The sequence below is a fragment of the Trifolium pratense genome, linkage group LG4 (genome assembly GCF_020283565.1).
Source record: "Trifolium pratense cultivar HEN17-A07 linkage group LG4, ARS_RC_1.1, whole genome shotgun sequence".
NCBI lineage: Eukaryota > Viridiplantae > Streptophyta > Magnoliopsida > Fabales > Fabaceae > Trifolium > Trifolium pratense.
Window position 1 is genome coordinate 38,234,760 of NC_060062.1, and position 18,992 is coordinate 38,253,751.

At 32.5% G+C, this 18,992-nt stretch overlaps 2 protein-coding genes across 2 annotated transcripts; both read left to right on the plus strand.

The window, feature by feature from the left end:
* The first annotated feature begins 3,362 nt into the window (after window positions 1-3,362).
* LOC123882184 lies at window positions 3,363-4,890 on the plus strand. Its single transcript, XM_045930993.1, has 4 exons — window positions 3,363-3,429; window positions 3,652-3,704; window positions 3,950-4,035; window positions 4,130-4,890. The coding sequence occupies exons 2-4, from the start codon at window positions 3,665-3,667 to the stop codon at window positions 4,547-4,549; spliced, it is 546 nt and encodes a 181-aa protein (XP_045786949.1). The 5' UTR covers window positions 3,363-3,429; window positions 3,652-3,664; the 3' UTR covers window positions 4,550-4,890.
* A 3,581-nt stretch (window positions 4,891-8,471) lies between these two features.
* LOC123882185 (ras-related protein Rab2BV-like) lies at window positions 8,472-10,625 on the plus strand. Its single transcript, XM_045930994.1, has 2 exons — window positions 8,472-8,636; window positions 10,137-10,625. The coding sequence occupies exons 1-2, from the start codon at window positions 8,472-8,474 to the stop codon at window positions 10,623-10,625; spliced, it is 654 nt and encodes a 217-aa protein (XP_045786950.1).
* Window positions 10,626-18,992: the final 8,367 nt, after the last annotated feature.

An 18,992-nucleotide genomic window follows, 5' to 3' on the forward strand; every position in this document is an offset into this window, starting at 1 on the left:
CAATCAACAACACAAATTTCAAACCCAACATCCAGTTAAACAAAATCGCTGAAGATCTTCGCCGTGATTTGAGCAACTCACAAACTATATCTTGTAAGTAGTAAAGGGTCTTATTCTCATTAATTGGTAAACATGGTACAAGTGCATCCTTATATAGAGGATTGCATTGCACACAACACTTAAGAGTAAACTACAAGACTAACACAAGATCAAAGAAGGAATAGACAAAAAATAAAAATAAAACCTGTCATCAGCTTATCTTAAGACTTTAACCATGCAAGCAAATTTTGTCACTGTCTTCGTCAGCTTATGGTAAGGCTTTAAACATATATGCTCCCAAAACATACAACAACACATAACCCTTTTTCTCCTCCTTTCCCAAAATTTCTTCATTCATATCATAGCCAATCAAAATTGAAAACCCTTCTTCAAAATTTTCCATTTTAACGTCTACTTCCCTACTCAAATCTGCTATGCACAAAAGGTTTCAGAGATTCTATCATCCAAGGCAAATTAATACAGCCTATAAGTTTTAAATTTGAAATGTGAAATTGAAAATTTCCCCCCTTCATCAAATTGTACCTGCAATTTTTTAATCCAACTTTACTTTAGTAGTATAAATAGATATTTAGGGTTTGTGAATAGCACACTTTCATTCAGTCTCTCATCTCTCACTGAAATCTCTCTCCAATATAACAATTCCCTTTTTAATCTATCTTTCAAATTTCTAATTTTCTCATAATTTCATCTCTCTCACTATTTGCAATCTGTTCTCTCGGCTCTCTGCTTTCCCTGAAACAGACTTCCTTACCTTTATATCTCATCCTCAATCCTTCAGCAATCAACAACACAAATTTCAAACCCAACATCCAGTTAAACAAAATCGCCGAAGATCTTCGCCATGAGTTGAGCAAGTCACAAACTATATCTTGTAAGTAGTAAAGGGTCTTATTATCATTAATTGGTAAACATAATACAAGTGCATCCTTATATAGAGGATTGCATTACACACAACACTTAAGAGTAAACTACAAGACTAACACAAGATCAAAGAAGGAATAGACAAAAAATAAAAATAAAACCTGTCATCAGCTTATCTTAAGACTTTAACCATGCAAGCAAATTTTGTCACTGTCTTCGTCAGCTTATGGTAAGGCTTTAAACATATATGCTCCCAAAACATACAACAACACATAACCCTTTTTCTCCTCCTTTCCCAAAATTTCTTCATTCATATCATAGCCAATCAAAATTGAAAACCCTTCTTCAAAATTTTCCATTTTAACGTCTACTTCCCTACTCAAATCTGCTATGCACAAAAGGTTTCAGAGATTCTATCATCCAAGGCAAATTAATACAGCCTGTAAGTTTTAAATTTGAAATGTGAAATTGAAAATTTCCCCACTTCATCAAATTGTACCTGCAATTTTTTAATCCAACTTTACTTTAGTAGTATAAATAGATATTTAGGGTTTGTGAATAGCACACTCTCATTCAGTCTCTCATCTCTCACTGAAATCTCTCTCCAATATAACAATTCCATTTTTAATCTATCTTTCAAATTTCTAATTTCCTCATAATTTCACCTCTCTCACTATTTGCAATCTGTTCTCTCGGCTCTCTGTTTTCCCTGAAACAGACTTCCTTACCTTTATATCTCATCCTCAATCCTTCTGCAATCAACAACACAAATTTCAAACCCAACATCCAGTTAAACAAAATCGCCGAAGATCTTCGCCATGAGTTGAGCAAGTCACAAACTATATCTTTTAAGTAGTAAAGGGTCTTATTATCATTAATTGGTAAACATAATACAAGTGCATCCTTATATAGAGGATTGCATTACACACAACACTTAAGAGTAAACTACAAGACTAACACAAGATCAAAGAAGGAATAGACAAAAAATAAAAATAAAACCTGTCATCAGCTTATCTTAAGACTTTAACCATGCAAGCAAATTTTGTCACTGTCTTCGTCAGCTTATGGTAAGGCTTTAAACATATATGCTCCCAAAACATACAACAACACATAACCCTTTTTCTCCTCCTTTCCCAAAATTTCTTCATTCATATCATAGCCAATCAAAATTGAAAACCCTTCTTCAAAATTTTCCATTTTAACGTCTACTTCCCTACTCAAATCTGCTATGCACAAAAGGTTTCATAGATTCTATCATCCAAGGCAAATTAATACAGCCTGTAAGTTTTAAATTTGAAATGTGAAATTGAAAATTTCCCCCCTTCATCAAATTGTACCTGCAATTTTTTAATCCAACTTTACTTTAGTAGTATAAATAGATATTTAGGGTTTGTGAATAGCACACTCTCATTCAGTCTCTCATCTCTCTCTGAAATCTCTCTCCAATAAAACAATTCCATTTTTAATCTATCTTTCAAATTTCTAATTTCCTCATAAGTTCACCTCTCTCACTATTTGCAATCTGTTCTCTCGGCTCTCTGCTTTCCGTGAAACAGACTTCCTTAGCTTTATATCTCATCCTCAATCCTTCTGCAATCAACAACACAAATTTCAAACCCAACATCCAGTTAAACAAATTCGCCGAAGATCTTCGCCGTGATTTGAGCAACTCACAAACTATGTCTTGTAAGGCGTAAAGGGTCTTGTTCTCATTAATTGGTAAACATAGTACAAGTGCATCCTTATATAGAGGATTGCATTACACACACCACTTAAGAGTAAACTACAAGACTAACACAAGATCAAAGAAGGAATAGACAAAAAATAAAAGATCTTGTGTTAGTCTTGTAGTTTACTCTTAAGTGTTGTGTGTATTATAGACACACATACATAAAAATTTATTTGAAACGAATATTACTTTGTTACTCATTAGTCCTTGTAAATTCGATACTTTTTTTATTACGACGACATATGCATGCACTTGTGTCTGACACCCAGTTAGATAATACTATCTAACTATGTTTTTAAACAATCCTATATTAAATCTTAATTTTATAGTTGTGCCCCATGCCCATACTCATAATATAAATTTTAACCATATATATTATGAAAATTTTTGGTGGGTACATGCCGAATCCAACTGATATCTATATAAATAAAAATTTAATTAAATCTAATACTAATATAAAAAAGTATGAAAGTTACTCTTTCGATCCCCCGTGTTTTTTTTTTCCTCCCTCTTGTTTTCAATTTTGTCCTTGGAAAAAAATTCGGTTTCTAGAAACCGAATCTTGTTTCCTTGAAAACAAATTTTGGTTTTTAACCGAATGGGGCAGGAAGAGTAAATATGGAGAAGTAAAGCATCAATTTATTGGGCCGAATGGGGCCGCCTGGTAGACAGCCCAATCTGCTTGATTGATTATTATTATTATATATACACTTCTTCTTACTAGGGTTTCATCGCGATCATTCTTCTTGCTACGCGTTTCTTTTTCTTCTCCGCTCCAGGTATTTTCTTTCTTTTTCATTTATAGTTCATAGTTCATACTTAATAGTTCAATCTATCTTTTCTCTTATTGCTGATTGGTTGGTTGCATATATATACACATATATTAGGTTTTTGCTTTAAGCCGGTTGGTTAATTTAGGGTTTCAATTTGGGGCTTTGTTTAGTATTTTTTTTTTTTTATGAAATAAAATCATCAATTTGTAACTGAATTTGTGTTCTCAGGAATCTCTCCACAATGTCCACCAAGTTCGAAAAGAAATCAAAGAGGAAATTCGGTTAGTAACTACGTATTTAATAATTTTATCAACTCATTCTACTATGTAGTATTTACTTAGTTTAAGAATTTTGGCAAATTCAAACCAAGTTGATATGTCGTATTAATTAATATAATGCACTTTTGAACCATATAATAATATATATGATCTTGGTTATGTTTTATGTTGCTATTTCATTCTCTGTTATCTTAGTATGTGTCTCTTGCTTTCTTAACTTGCTTTTTCTTCTCATTAAAACTAAACAGAAATGAAACCCAAGTGCTTTCGTGTAAGATCACGAAATCCTAGGACTAGTGCGATGTACCATTATCAACACGTCGGTCCCTATGATGTAAGTTTTTTTTATGTAAGTTTCACAAATTTAGTTTGTTTCTTTGTGCATATTTTTATTCTTTATTAGTAATAATTAATCTTCAAACCTGCAGTGGTTACCTATTCCCAAAGAGCTATACCCTGCGTACCTGGCTGATATTGCTGCGGCTGCAAAGGCTCGTGCTGAGGGGAAGCCCATAGACAAAAACATTTGGAATAAGTACTTTCGAGTGAAACCGGTAGTGCACAGGTCCAAACCCCTTGCCAATTGGAAACAGCTGGATGACTATTGGAGAGAGAGAGATGCTGCTCGTGTCAAGGCTAACGCTTTAAAGAGGAAGATGAAAAAGGCTTATCACATGAAAAAGGAGCAGCCGTTATTAAACAAAACTGAATTGATGACAGAATTTGCTCGTGTCGTGGCTAACGCTTTAAAGAGGAAGGAGAAAGAGGCTTATCCCATGAAAAAGGAGCAGCAGTTATTAGACGAAACTAAATTGACAGATTTTGCCCGTTTCCGGCTAACGCTTTAAAGAGGAAGAAGAAAGAGGCTTATCACATGAAAAAGGAGCAGCAGTTATTAAAGGAATGTGTTTGAGGGTAATGTCATGCTAGCTTATTTTGTTGGTTAAATAATTGTCTTGTATCTCTGAGTGTTGGAACTTGCCTCTATAATGACTATTTTCTGCATGTAAATAAGGCTTATAACAGAAAAAAGGAGCTGTTATAAAAGCAATGTTTTAAGAGTGTAATGTCATGCTAGCTTATATTGTTGGTTAAATAATTGTCTTGTCTGAGTGTTGGAACTAGCATCTATGGTGTATGTAGAATGACTTTTTTCTGCATGTTTCTATTTTGAAGAACAATTTCTACATGTTTCTTATTGTTAGTCTTCAGGATTCCTATAAACTAGATTTCGATGCACATCAGATCATTCTCGTTTTTTTTTTTTTTTTGAATAAAACAAACTCAATGCATTTCATTAAATTATTCTCATCTTGAATCCATCATTGTGGTTATGCAATAGGTATTAAGGATGTCATGACAAACAATTGCTTCATTGCAGTTTTGGTCCTTTATTTTCCTAAATTAGCAAAATTTGTCCTAACTATTTTAATTTTTCCCAGTTTTGGTTCCTTGCTAGTAAATTTTTTCATCAATTACTGATTGATGATGTGTCCTATTTTTACGAATAGAATATTGTAAAAAAGCAAATAGAATTTTGTCAATGTGTTTGATGATAAACTGTAGTATTTTTTGGTGTTTAGTTATCGACTAATTCAAGTACCCAAAGCACGATTATCATAAGCTCCGTGTTTTTGGTAGACGGATTGAAAAATTATCCTAAATATATTGTGCAAAGTAAAACTATAGAGCAATGTACCAATTGTTTATTGGTCTGATTGACATTAGACTTGGTAGGGAGACCATGGTTTGATTCCCCATAACTGTGATCGGGAGGGGGCTGAAACCACTTGAGTCGAATGGTGGTGAAAAGAAAAACAATGTAGAAAATACAATAAACCTATCAACAAAAATGTAGAAAATACAAAACCACGTGATAAAAGAGAAAGAGAAACCAGAATAAATTAATAAATTTCATTGAAGACTAATTTACCAAATAAATTACTTCTTGGACAAGAATGAATGAATCTAGGATAAACTCTGATACCATATTAAAATTTGGGAGGTATATATTCAACTATATAAGTTACTTTGTGCCATATGCTTTGGGGTTGCTAATCTAATCACTTATGAGTTCTACTTTTCGCACCCCCTGAATACACTTGGCCACCCTCTGAAATGACCAAACTACCCTTCTTGTCATATTGAAGGCGAGCATATTGATCGCACTATCTAGGGCGAGTGTGTATGAGTAGAAATGGTTAAGAATGAGTTCTCTCAGTAAGTCTCAAATTCAAAAAAAATCCACCGGCGATGGCCGAAACCGACCGACATGTCCATGATGTGTAGTCTGTTGTATTGTGTTTCTCGTCTATATGCGTCTATGTTGGTTATGGAAGCTTTGAGTTTTAGACTCTTAGAAGAGAAGATATTAAAAAATCATACTCCCTCCGGTCTCATATATTAGAAACAAAAAAAGGCACACTCTTTGAGAAAAGTGGATAAAGTTTAGAAAAAATGTGTCATTTCCAATTTTACTCTTAGCAAAGTCTTGGAAACCTAAAAAGTAATGATTATTGACTTGTAGGAAAAGTAAAACTAAGGGTAAAATTGAAATATTCATAATAAATATAATAATTGTAATAATTTTTGCTTATATTTGAGACTTTCTAATTTTTTTTTGTTTCTTATATATAAGACCGGAGGGAGTATTGTTTTTCACAAAATAATCAGCTAGCATTTTTACTAGGATCAATGACGTGAATAGTTGAGGACCATTGGAATAATATCATAAGATGAAGTATAACATGAATGGTTGGGGTTTCTTGATTTTGTGTTTCTTTGTTAATTCCTAGACTAGACTATGCGTGACTTTTCATGACTTTTAGAATTCAATATTAGTATTAATTATTGGGAAAATCTAACATGTGCTCTTAATGGCGCACTTGTTAGTTGTTAGTATACTACTATTGGTAGTAAATTTATATTAAAAATTGTGTATTTTATTTTTTAAAAAAGTCAAAATTTGTTTTATCCAAAATATAATTACTATTTAAAGTATCCTTGACATCAGCATCCCTTAATTATTTTAAGTAAACATACTAGAAAGTACTCCTAATAAATTGTTTTGGACGGGAAAGTATACTCCCTCCGTACAATTAATTAGTAGCTTTTTCTCTTCTTATCTTATAGTAATAAATTAAGGAGTAATAAATTAAGGAGTAATAAACTAACTCATAATTTATCTTTTCCATACAACATTAATTGCATTTTTTAATTTGTGTAATTTGGCCAAAATGACTTATATTGTGGTACGGAGCGAGTAATTAACTAACAATTAATTAGTAGCTTTTTGTCTTCTTATCTTATAGTAATAAATTAAGGAGTAATAATTAATAAGAAAATCTTAACGAGTGTCCCGGTCACTTTTTAAGTACCTTAAATAATAAATTTTGATTTGGAATTGATCATTGTGGTTATGGAACCCTTTTATTAAACCTCAATTATTCTTGTAATCACCTAAGAGATTAGGGATTAGAGAATAATTGAGAGGGTTAAATTACCAAGAGATTGGGTTTAACTATTTGTGTGGTTCTTTCATGGAGTAGTTGAAATACAACTGATCAAGCCAACTTCAAAAACTAGAAGCCAACACCAATTATGGAAATTCATCAAGGATGAGAAAATGGGTCATGGCGGTGGTGAAGTTAATTTGTGCATGCAACTAGAAATCAAAGGAATTGAAATTTGAAGATTTAAGAACTGATTTTTGTTTAGCTTGAACATTGCTTTTTATTATTTGACCAATTACGAAATTATTCAAATTGTTGATTTGCTACTAGCTAGTACTCCCCCGTCTCATTTTATAAGAGCTAATTTGACTAAATGACACTATTCATTTATTTTACTTTGACCATATATTGTTAATAATATATAGATATAAATAATAGCATATAAGATCTTGTTTGATTTTTTTTTTTTATGAGTATTTTCAAAATATTAAATTTATATAATTTTTACTAATAGAGAATTAAAGATATTAGTGTTCAAAATTGTGCATTGACATACATGCATTAGTCAAACTAGCTCTTATATTTTGGGACGAGAAGAGTAAATTGATTACGGATCTAGAGTAAGTGTTCAATTAATATCATCTTTAGAGATTTTGCGTTCTTAATTGTGATTAGGGATTAACACTTTTTCAAACCTCACTTAATCACCAATTTCTAAGAGATTAGGAATGTGTGATTAAGAGAGAGGATTATGATTTAAGAGATTGGTCATAATCACCTTGTTAATCCACCTTGTTATATCATATATATTATCCATGTTAAATTTTACAAAAATTTAAAATGATTTAATATGTTATCGAGACCGATCAAGATTAACGATATTCAATAAAAATGAACAAATTTTTAATTTTGATGAGTCTCAATAACGTATCAAACAAACAAAATTAAACATGTTACACCGCTGTAATTTGATATCTCTCATTTTCTTTTTCTTTTTTTGGTACAAATATCTCTCCTTTTCTATTTACTTAATAAAAACCAATCGAACATATTAAAATATCCAAAATATTAAAAATAAAAAACAATCCAATTTTCGCGGGTGTTCGATATCCCATATGAAAAGCCGTTAAAAGTGCTTCCTCGTCCGTTTATTCTGTTATTTTCTTAATCATTGTTGGCCTAGCAATGTTCCCTTTCTTCTCTCTCTCTTCTCCCATGTTCCTTTGTTTCTTTCTTCAATCCTTTCCAAAATGTGACTTTCTCGTTTCTTTGTTGGATTTTAGAATATTATTATTATAATTAAATAAATAAAAATATCATGGCATATAAAATAGATAATGAATATGATTATCTCTTTAAAGTTGTTTTAATTGGAGATTCTGGTGTTGGAAAATCTAATATTCTTTCACGTTTTACACGAAATGAGTTTTGTTTGGAGTCTAAATCTACCATTGGAGTTGAATTTGCAACAAGGACATTGCAGGTTTGTTTTTTATTATTTATTTATTGAAATATACCATATCAAATTTTATTAAATCTAAGTTGTGGATTTGTTTGTTTGTGTACTTTAATTTCTTGTTTTTGAACTTTGTTAAAACAATATTACAATTTTGTAATTAATTGTGAAATAAATACAAAATTTAGTTTTTTTTTTTTTACCGCAAGTATCCGGCCCACTTAGACCGCCTAATAGTTCGGGGGATCTGTTCTGGCATCAAATGATTTCAGCACCTCCTAGGAACAGACTTGGGGGGCAGGAGTGGCCAAGGCCCCCCTCCTCCTTTCTTACATATACATATGTTTATATTCAACTCAATCTCAATCCTACCTAATTCTACATGTACTTGATATTAATATATTATAAATTAAAAAATTCGGCCCAGAGAAAAGAACTAACTTTGTATACTTCACATATTTTCCGACAGAGATTAATCACTGTTAAATGACGGTGGAAAATTCATACATATAATATGGTAACAAAAAGAAAATACATCGATGATGTAAACAAAAATAACCTATATAAATAAATTCGTTAATTTTACTATTTTTTGGCCTCTTGTATGAAAAGCTTCTGGATCCGTCCCTGACCCCTTCCGATCGCAATTGTAGGGGATCGAATTGTGGTCCTCCCTATTAAGTTCAGCGTCAATCATCACTACTATATCTATTAGTAAATTAGTTAGTTTTTGGTTATGGTGAATGAAGGAAATGAATTATTTGACAGCTTATCTTATATGCTCTTTGAAAGAAAAATGTCTTTAAGGGATCATTTTACTAATTAAGCCTTTTTAATAATACTAGTATCTAGCTTCCCTCATAATATAAGGATGGGATGTGGGGTAAATTTTGATGTAATGTAAGGATGTTTGTAATTTTAGGACTTAGAAATCTTAATTATGATTTGCTCAAGGGTGTAATAAGTAAAGTATTAGTAAAAAAAACAAATTTAAATGGTTGAGCATTAGATTGTTCATAGTTCAGTTCAAAAAGAAAATCAAACTAAACTGAAATGTGACAATAGTTTGATAAAAATAATCCAATTTCTTAATAGTTCGTCCAGAATTGAATTAGTATAAATGTTTGATGCATTGATTTTTATGTTTTAGAATAGAATCGTTATTGCCTTCACAAAAAAATAAAATATAATTTTTCAAACCGAACTAATTATTTTTGAACCAAATTATACTAAATTGTTGTCATTACTTGATATTAGAATTGTTAAGAAAATTCTAAACCCTAATTTGAAATGAATATTAATTAAGACTATTAAAATAACCAACATTTGAATTGAATAGTTATACCGAAACCTAAAGAACTAAACTCTGACGGATAGTTGACGAACTGAATTGAATTGGTTAGATTCAAAATCAGAAATGTCTCGCCACAATTCGTTTCTTTTATGTTTGGTTTGATTTGAATCGATTCAATTTAACATCATGTTATGAAGAGTTTTAACTTATTGGAAAAATATTTTATAATGTAGGTAGAGGGTAAGACAGTAAAAGCACAAATATGGGATACAGCTGGTCAAGAGAGGTATAGAGCAATCACAAGTGCTTATTATAGAGGAGCTGTTGGTGCCTTATTAGTTTATGACATAACAAAAAGACAAACATTTGAAAATGTACAAAGGTGGCTACGTGAATTAAGAGATCATGCAGATTCTAACATTGTTATTATGTTGGCTGGTAATAAATCTGATTTAAATCATCTAAGAGCAGTTGCAAGTGAAGATGCTGAAAGTTTGGCTGAAAAAGAAAGTCTTTCTTTTTTAGAGACATCAGCATTGGAAGCACTTAATGTTGAGAAAGCTTTTCAAACTATTTTGTTTGATATTTATCATATTATAAGTAAAAAAGCACTTGCAGCACAAGAAGCTACTTCTAGTGGTGTTCCTCATGGAACTACTATAAATGTTTCAAATATATCGGATAATAATAATAATGCTAGTAAAACTTGTTGCTCCAATTAACAAGGATATATAATTTTGTAAAAAAAAAAAAATCAGAGGAAAAACTAGGTACTATAGTTGCTACATTTTTGTAATTTATTTTTGTTGTTGTAGTATTTATTTGTGTGAGACATGAGGAAGATCCTTAGTGTTGAACAATTTCAATTGAAAATGAACATGATGTGTTCAAAATTTTCAATTTTTTTTTTTAATTTTCACCGCCAGTATCCGCCTACTGAACTGACAAATCTGATTCGAGTGTTAGTTCTGACATCAAGTGATTTCAGGCCTCTCGATTGCAGTTGTGTGGAGAATTTTCAATTTTGTATACTTTTTTCTTCTTTCAATTTTGTATACTTTGTTTTGGAAGTGAGTAATCAATTAATCTCAAATACATGATTGAGAATTAATTAGGACCATAGTTCTATTTGAGTAGGTGTTTAGTCAAAATTGTAAATGTAGTTGTCTAGTCAATATTCTTTTTTTTTTTTTGACACTGCCTAATCAATATTCTATTGTTTCTTCCGGACCCTGGAGTATGTACTGTATATATTTCACTGATATATAATATATTCATTTCAACATTTTTATATAATATATCCATTTCATCATTTCACTTTATATCTCTTTTTTGTTAGCAATTTTTTCTAAATTATTGAATTATTAAGTGATATATGTCTTTTATTACTAACCGATTAGTTAAATCCACTTTGATGACTTATTCTCAATTGGAATCATAACGCTTTCCAATTTCCATATTCTTTTAATATTGTTTATATTTACAAGAAGCTAAGTGAAAAATGTGGTTAATATTGTTTATATGATAACACTCTATTTTCTCTACTCTTGCTTAAATTAAGTGTTACTTCAAATACATGTAACAAAATATGGACGAGTCTAACGTCTACAAAGGGTCAGTGTGTTTGCTAACCATACTTTTTACATTGATGTGAAATATATCCTCTCATATTTGTCATAATTAAGTTTAAACTTTAAAGTATAAATGTGTACTCTCATATGCCTGTTTGATGAGCACCTTCTTGAGGATGAAAATATGATGGATATGTTGGTGCAAATGAAGAGGATGAGGAAGAGGTGGTGGAGGAGGCGAAGATTAATGCCAGCCAAAGAGTTTGCATAGATGCCATGAACAGTGGCGGTACTAGAACAGTGGCGGTACTAGGGTGGGGCTGTGGGTGGCCATGACCCTCCCCCACCCCAAAAAAATAATTTTTTTATAGGTGTATTATTAATTCAAATATATTATTGATAATTTTAAGAAATTCTATACACGTATTTGTACAAATATTAATGTAAATATTTGTTTACAGTTTATTTTTAATGACTATAAGAAACTCAACATATATATTACTTCAAAATATTAGTGCAAATATTAGTTTATAATCTATTATTGATGTTTTTCACTCTGTATATATACGTAGAGTATTATTTTTAAGTTATATAGTTTAATTTTATAATAATGAACTTTAATTTTGTTCGTCCAAAAATAACGCATACCTAATTGAATTTATAATATTGAGTAAAATTAACTAAACCAACGTATATAAATAGGTTCTGGGTTCGATTCCCAGCTCATTGTAAACAAAAAAAATGTATATAAATATGAACATAACATCTTATTTGCTTAAAAAAAATCTTATTTGAACACAAATTGACCAACATATATTTTTACACAGTATATTTTTATATATAATATTATTTTCGTATTTAATTTGTATATTAAAAAAAATTGTGCCCACGCCCCCCCCCCCCCCCCCCCCCCAAATTATTTTTTCTGGTTCCGCCACTGGCCATGAACGTAAGCCATATTTTTTTCTTAAATGGCAAATATAATATATTTATAAATATAATAACGAGAAAAATACAAAAAAAATTCAGAAAATCAAGAGGTATTAGGATTGCACTCCACCCAAACCTAACCTTCTCAAAAGAAAACATATCTTTCAGACAAGTACAAATTTAATTTTAAAATTTGGTAAAAAAAAAATTTTTGTTCGACTCTTTATGTAATTTTAATTTATTTAATAATATTTGTCTTTTTTCCTCTTTGTAGGTTTGTGTAGTTCTTATCCCTGTCAGCCACAGGAGAAAGGTTAACAAGTTTGTAACTTTCGACGAAGATTGGTTTCATACAAAAATGGCTCGCACAAACATCTCCTGGAGAACTCAAGCTTCTACTAATTCAAAATTTTTTTTGCCAAAACTCATATTATTTAAAGTATGAATGAAATTATGGTTTAATTGTAAATTTGGTCTCTTATATTTATTTTAGTTATAAGTTGGTCCATTATATTTATTTTGTTTCAAATTGGTTCGTTATATTTTAAAAATTTTAAATTTATCTTAACATCTTGTGGGAAAAATAATAGTTAGTGAAATGGGTGATGTGGCACAATATTATTGGAGTGTGTTAGATGAGTGTGATAGAGAGTGTCCTTGGCATTTCTCAAAATCTATTCTTCGTTTTGGAAGCATGAAACGTAACAATGTATTGTTCTACTATCAATGGAGTTCGATCCGATCTCAATTGCGCTGATTCTGGTAATAATCTACTTTCACTATTTTCTTGCTCAATTTTTATTTTTCATTCTGTTAAATGAAATTCGATTCGGTTTAACGATGGAATTGAACACTATGCTCACACTTTCAAGTTTCAACTCCATTTTGGTATCCTTAGATATTCACATTTCCCATTTTTGGTGATTTGCGTTTTCTCGTCTTTTTCATTCCATTTATTTTAGTTACGGGGTTTTCAAGTAGAGAAGTACTTTTGAGAAACAAACTTGAGATGAAAGTATTAAATCAAATAAGTAAACCAAACATTAAATATGAACTTATAAAAATAAGCTTAAGAGGTTTTGCTTAATTAATCACATAACTAATAATCACTTACTTAAGTGTTTAACCGTTTAAGCACTTAGTAACTTAAGCACCTTTAATCAAATAACTTAAATGGTTACTCACTTAATCAAATATTTAATTAATTAACCAATCTAACGATTGTGTTTTAAACCTGGAGGGAGCCAATGACACGTCGCCATGTCATCGTCTTTAACCTCCTTTCATCTTCTTCACGAAGAACACATGAGGGAACGACCATGAAAGCTTCAACGAAGCTCACGGCCTCAACAACAACATCATCAATTCTTGACCAAAAATTAAAAGTTTATATATCGTTTCGTTCAAAATCTTTCATAGATCATAAAATAAACCCAGATTTTTCAAATGATGTTTGTATTTCAAAAAAGGTTCAAACTTTGAAAAACCCCAAAAAATAGAAAGTTCATATATATTCAGATTAAGAGAAATCAAGGGTTGGGAAAGCTTCAGGTGATGTTTAGGAGTAGAAAGTGTTTAGAATCTTACTGGTTTCGAGCTTTGTTTTGGTGGGTTAACACCTACTCCTTTCTTTGCTATTTTGAACTTCGGGTGAGCGGTGAGCCTGTCTCTAACGTTTTTCCTTCGTTTTTTCTTGTGGGTTTCACTTCTGAGGTGTATTAGAAGAGTTTTATGAAAGAAAATTGAAGTTTGAATAATGTTTTGATGGATTTCGAAAAATGGAAAAGATGGTGACAAAGATGAGATTTTTGGTGGTTCTAGCTCTTCAGAAAATTTCACCTTTATTCCTTTCTTCACTACTGCTTATATAGAGACAATAGGAACATTCTAGGCTGAAGGAATTAGGTTATAAAGGGTGAAAAAGGAATTTTCTCATTAGTGACATTTTTGAGAATCTTTGATGTTATAGTGGTGGTTTTATTTGTTCCAATCATGATCCTTCTTATCCAATAATTAAAGGGACCACGAAATTTTGATGAGGTGGCCAGTTTCTAGAGTATTCTAGATGAGAATGAAGGCATGCAAATGAATTGTTTTGGTATATTCCCTTTTTTTGTGTTTTTGGTACATTTTTGTCACTTATTCCTATTTTTGGGAATGTTGACTTTGCTCAAATTGGTATTTCGGTGAGTGAACCTTATTTGGGATATAAGTGTAATTTTGATGGTGAAATGTGGTTTCTTGAAGGTGAAGTAACAAAAATGAATATAAAAATAATATTTTTGAATTTTTGAAATAATAATAAAATAATAGAAATAAAATATGATAAAAAATGTAGAAAACTAAAATATGATGGAAAATAAGAGTAGGACAAAATGAAGTTGAAAAGATTGTGACAATATTTTGAGGAAGAATATACACCGTTTCTTTTCCAAAGCAACAACACGGTTACATGTGTATCATAGAAGAGCAAAATTTTGAGAAGGGTAAAATGGTCATCACACATGGCATCAGGAGAAGCCATCAGGCAGGGCAAAATGGTCTTTTAAACATCATAATATTCTTTTCTTATATTTACGATAGATTTAGATAACTTGGCTTTCCACATGCATTTTTCGGTAGAGTTTAATTGTTGTGCACCGTCGGTGTAAAATTTTTTTACACATGCATCCAATAACACTTTGCCACATCATTTAATGAATGTGACACATCATGTGTTTTTAATTATCATACATGATGTGTCGGTATATTATTAGACGCATGTGTAAAATAACTTTATACCGACGGTGCATATAAATTAAATTCTTTTCGGTAAGACTATCAACAATGTTGGTGAAAGAAGTGTCTGCGAAAGAATTCTAACGGAAAAAGTAATAGAATAATGGATCTGGTGATGAACTCGTTAGAAGAAGCTTCAAGAAATAATTCTCCGAACGCACCCCGCAAGAATACTAAAGTAAAACGGCCTCGACTGGAGGTTTCAAGTTCACCTCCTGTACCAATTCTTGGTAACAACCAGCCTAGTTCTTCGGAAGGGGCAGATGAAATGTGGACATCGTTTGTGTTGGCGCAGCAGAAGCAAGAGTTTGCTTGGTTCAGAGGATGCAAGGTTCGGAGGTTGTGTTGCCTCTGACTCTGATGTTCTTCAAAGGATGGATTGCAGGCACAGGCACACACACTGCAGGCAAGCTCATAGGCGAGGAAGGCTTGAGCTTGAGCACACACACAGTTTTGCAAAAACTGTGTTTAACAAGATGAAACGTTTCTTGATGATTTTGGTGAAAAACTGATTATGAAAGTTTAGAGAAAAATAGAAATTTTATTCATCCTTAATGGGCCAAAAAGTTTTTTTACAATTGATACACTAAGGTGTATTTATGCTTGTTACTTAAGCTACAAGTAACTACCTTTGGCCTAACTAATTCCTAACAACTTTTGGTAGTTAGACTAACCAACTAACTACCTAGGATCAAACAAAATAAACTTCAAGATGAATTAACTGCTTTCTTAACACTCCTCCTTAATTCATGCTTGAATTGCAAACAACCAGTCCTAGGCTCCTCCTCAAAAACTCAAACCTGTCAAGCTTCACAGCCTTTGTAAAACCATCTGCAAGCTGTACTTCAGTTGGACAATACTGCACTTCAATCATTCCATTTGTCACTTGTTCCCTAATGAAATGAAATCTGGTAGCAATGTGCTTGCTCCTGCCATGTGAAATTGGATTTTTAGCAAGACTTATAGCAGACTTGTTATCAATCCTTAGAATCAGAGGCTTCACTGGTTCACACTTGATTTCTATCATCACTGAATTCAACCAAATTGCTTGACATGCTGCAAAGGTGCCTGCTATATACTCAGCTTCACAAGATGAGAGAGCAGTCACAGCTTGTTTCTTTGTACACCAAGAGATTGCAGCATTGTTGAACTTGAAAACATACCCTGATGTGCTCCTCCTATCAGTTATGTCTCCACACCAATCACTATCAGAATACCCTATCAAAGTACTCCCTGCACTGTTTGTACCAATAGGGAATAGCAAGCCAATTTCCAAAGTACCTTTGAGATATCTGAGGATTCTCTTAGCAGCTATCATGTGTGACTTCCTTAGATCATGCATAAATCTGCTGATAACACTCACAGCATAGCATATATCAGGCCTACTGTTGCACACATATCTCAATGAGCCAACTATTTGTCTGAACACAGTTGGATCAACCTTCTCTTCATCTGAGCACTCATCAATTTTTGTATTTGTTTCTGATGGATTTGATAATGGATTGCAGCTCTCCATTTCAAATTTTTCAAGCAATTCACCAATATACTTCTGCTGGTGCATTACTATACCATCTCCTCTTCTCATAAATTCCATTCCTAGAAAGAATGAAAGTTCACCAAGATCAGACATTTCAAATTCACTTTTGAGCTTATCTTTCACTTTTGCAATTTCTGCAATTCTACTTCCAGTTATGAGCAAGTCATCAACATACAAGCAGATTATGACTATATCTTCATCTTTAGGGCAATGTACATATACACCAAACTCAGCAGCACACTTTTTAAACCCTATCTGAATCAGAAAGTCATCAATCCTTTTGTTCCATGCTCTAGGAGCCTGTTTCAAGCCATATAGTGCCTTATACAGCTTATACACCATTGATTCTTTTCCTTTTATTTCAAAACCTGGAGGCTGTGACACATACACTTCCTCATCAAGCGGACCATTCAGAAATGCTGATTTCACATCCAGATGGTACAGGCTCCATTTGTTCTTACAGGCCAATGCTACAACAACCTCACAGTCTCTATTCTAGCAACTGGTGCAAACACTTCATTGTAGTCAATTTCATGTTTCTGTAAGAATCCTCTAGCAACTAACCTTGCTTTATGCTTTGAAATTGTGCCATCAGGGTTCAATTTCACTTTGAACACCCATTTCACATCAATTTTATTTTTCTTGTCTGGCAAGTCAACTAGCTTCCAAGTCTGGTTTTTCTCAATTGACTTCAGCTCTTCTTCCATTGCCCTCTTCCACACACTACTTTTCAAAGCATCTCTGTAGTTCAATGGTTCAGAATCAGCTAGTAATGCAAAGTGAATGAGATCACCCTCATCATTCACTGCATTGTCTTGAGTAACTTCACAATCATTCAATCTAGCTGGTACACGTTTGGTTCTTTGAGTCCTTGCAATCATATGAATTCTATCATCATCATCACTTGATAAATTCATATTACCATCACTATCAGTACCTTGATTCTGAATAGTTTCAGCAGCAGGTTCACCTTCATCACCTCCATCAGATTCATCACTTGAACTTGGATAGATGAAAGTTGACTGCAATTCACTATTGTACACTGGTTCCTTCTCCCATTTCCATTTCTCTTCTTCATTCACAATTACATCTCTGCTAATGTGAACCTTCTGAGTAACTGGATTGTATAGCTTGTAGGCACCAGTTGGATGATATCCTATGAGTATCATTATTTCACTTTTATCCTCAAGTTTGGTTCTTCTAGCATCTGGTACATGTTTATAGCATAATGAGCCAAAAACCTTGAGGTGTTTCACACTTGGCTTCCTCCCACACCAAGCTTCCTCTGGCACAACTTTCAGTTTCTTAGTTGGACATTTGTTCAGAATGTAGGCTGCAGTAAGTACTGCTTCACCCCAGAACATGTGTGGCAAATTCTTCTGCTTAATCATGCTTCTTGCCATATCTAACAATGTTCTGTTTCTTCTTTCAGCTAGTCCATTGTGCTGTGGTGTGTATGGAGCAGTAACTTCATGTGTAATGCCTTGATTAGTACAGAAGTTCTCAAACTCTCTTGAGGTGTACTCTCCACCACCATCTGTTCTCAGAATCTTAATTGCCTTCTCTCTTTCTTTTTCAATCAAGACTTTAAACTTCTTAAACACTTCTAAAGCTTCACTCTTTAGCTTCAAAGTGTATAACCAGATCATTCTGCTATATTCATCAACAAATGTAATGAAATACTTTCTTCCCCCTAATGATGCAGCTTCAAATGGACCACGGATGTCACTATGAATAACTTGCAATACACCACTAGCTCTCTTAGGCATTTCAGCTACAAAAGGTTTTCTACTGTGTTTACTCTTCACACATATCTCACATATGGACTTCTTAGTCTTAAACTTAGGCAGGCCATACACCAATTCCTTAGAATTTAAATCACTGAGGCTTCTATAGTTCAAGTGTCCATACCTTTTGTGCCAAAGTGCTTCAACCTCATCAATCACTGTGGTAGACATGCACATCATATCTACACTTGAGATTCTACACTTGTAGGTTCTGTTGTTTGACAAGCTGCACATCAAGATCAAGTTCTTCATTTTGTCAAACAGCTTCAGTGCATTATCCTCCATACTTACAGAGAACCCTTTTTGCACCAATTGACCTAAACTGAGCAAATTGCAGTTCATACCAGGGACATATAACACTTCAGAGATGATCACTTTACCTCCCTTCTTACTTTTGATCACTATGTTACCAATACCTTCAGCAGCAAGTTTTCTCCCATCTGCTAGTTTTATACTAGACCTTTTGTCTGCATCAAAATTGGTTAA

What these genes read in the sequence shown, in the direction of transcription:
- LOC123882185 (XM_045930994.1), top strand. Translation starts at nt 8,472, where the DNA reads ATGGCATATAAAATAGATAATGAATATGATTATCTCTTTAAAGTTGTT. An exon ending in TTGCAACAAGGACATTGCAG is followed by an intron (nt 8,637 to 10,136) that starts GTTTGTTTTTTA and finishes TTTATAATGTAG; the next exon opens with GTAGAGGGTAAGACAGTAAA.
- LOC123882184 (XM_045930993.1), top strand. Translation starts at nt 3,665, where the DNA reads ATGTCCACCAAGTTCGAAAAGAAATCAAAGAGGAAATTCG. An exon ending in GAAATCAAAGAGGAAATTCG is followed by an intron (nt 3,705 to 3,949) that starts GTTAGTAACTAC and finishes AAAACTAAACAG; the next exon opens with AAATGAAACCCAAGTGCTTT. An exon ending in AACACGTCGGTCCCTATGAT is followed by an intron (nt 4,036 to 4,129) that starts GTAAGTTTTTTT and finishes TCAAACCTGCAG; the next exon opens with TGGTTACCTATTCCCAAAGA.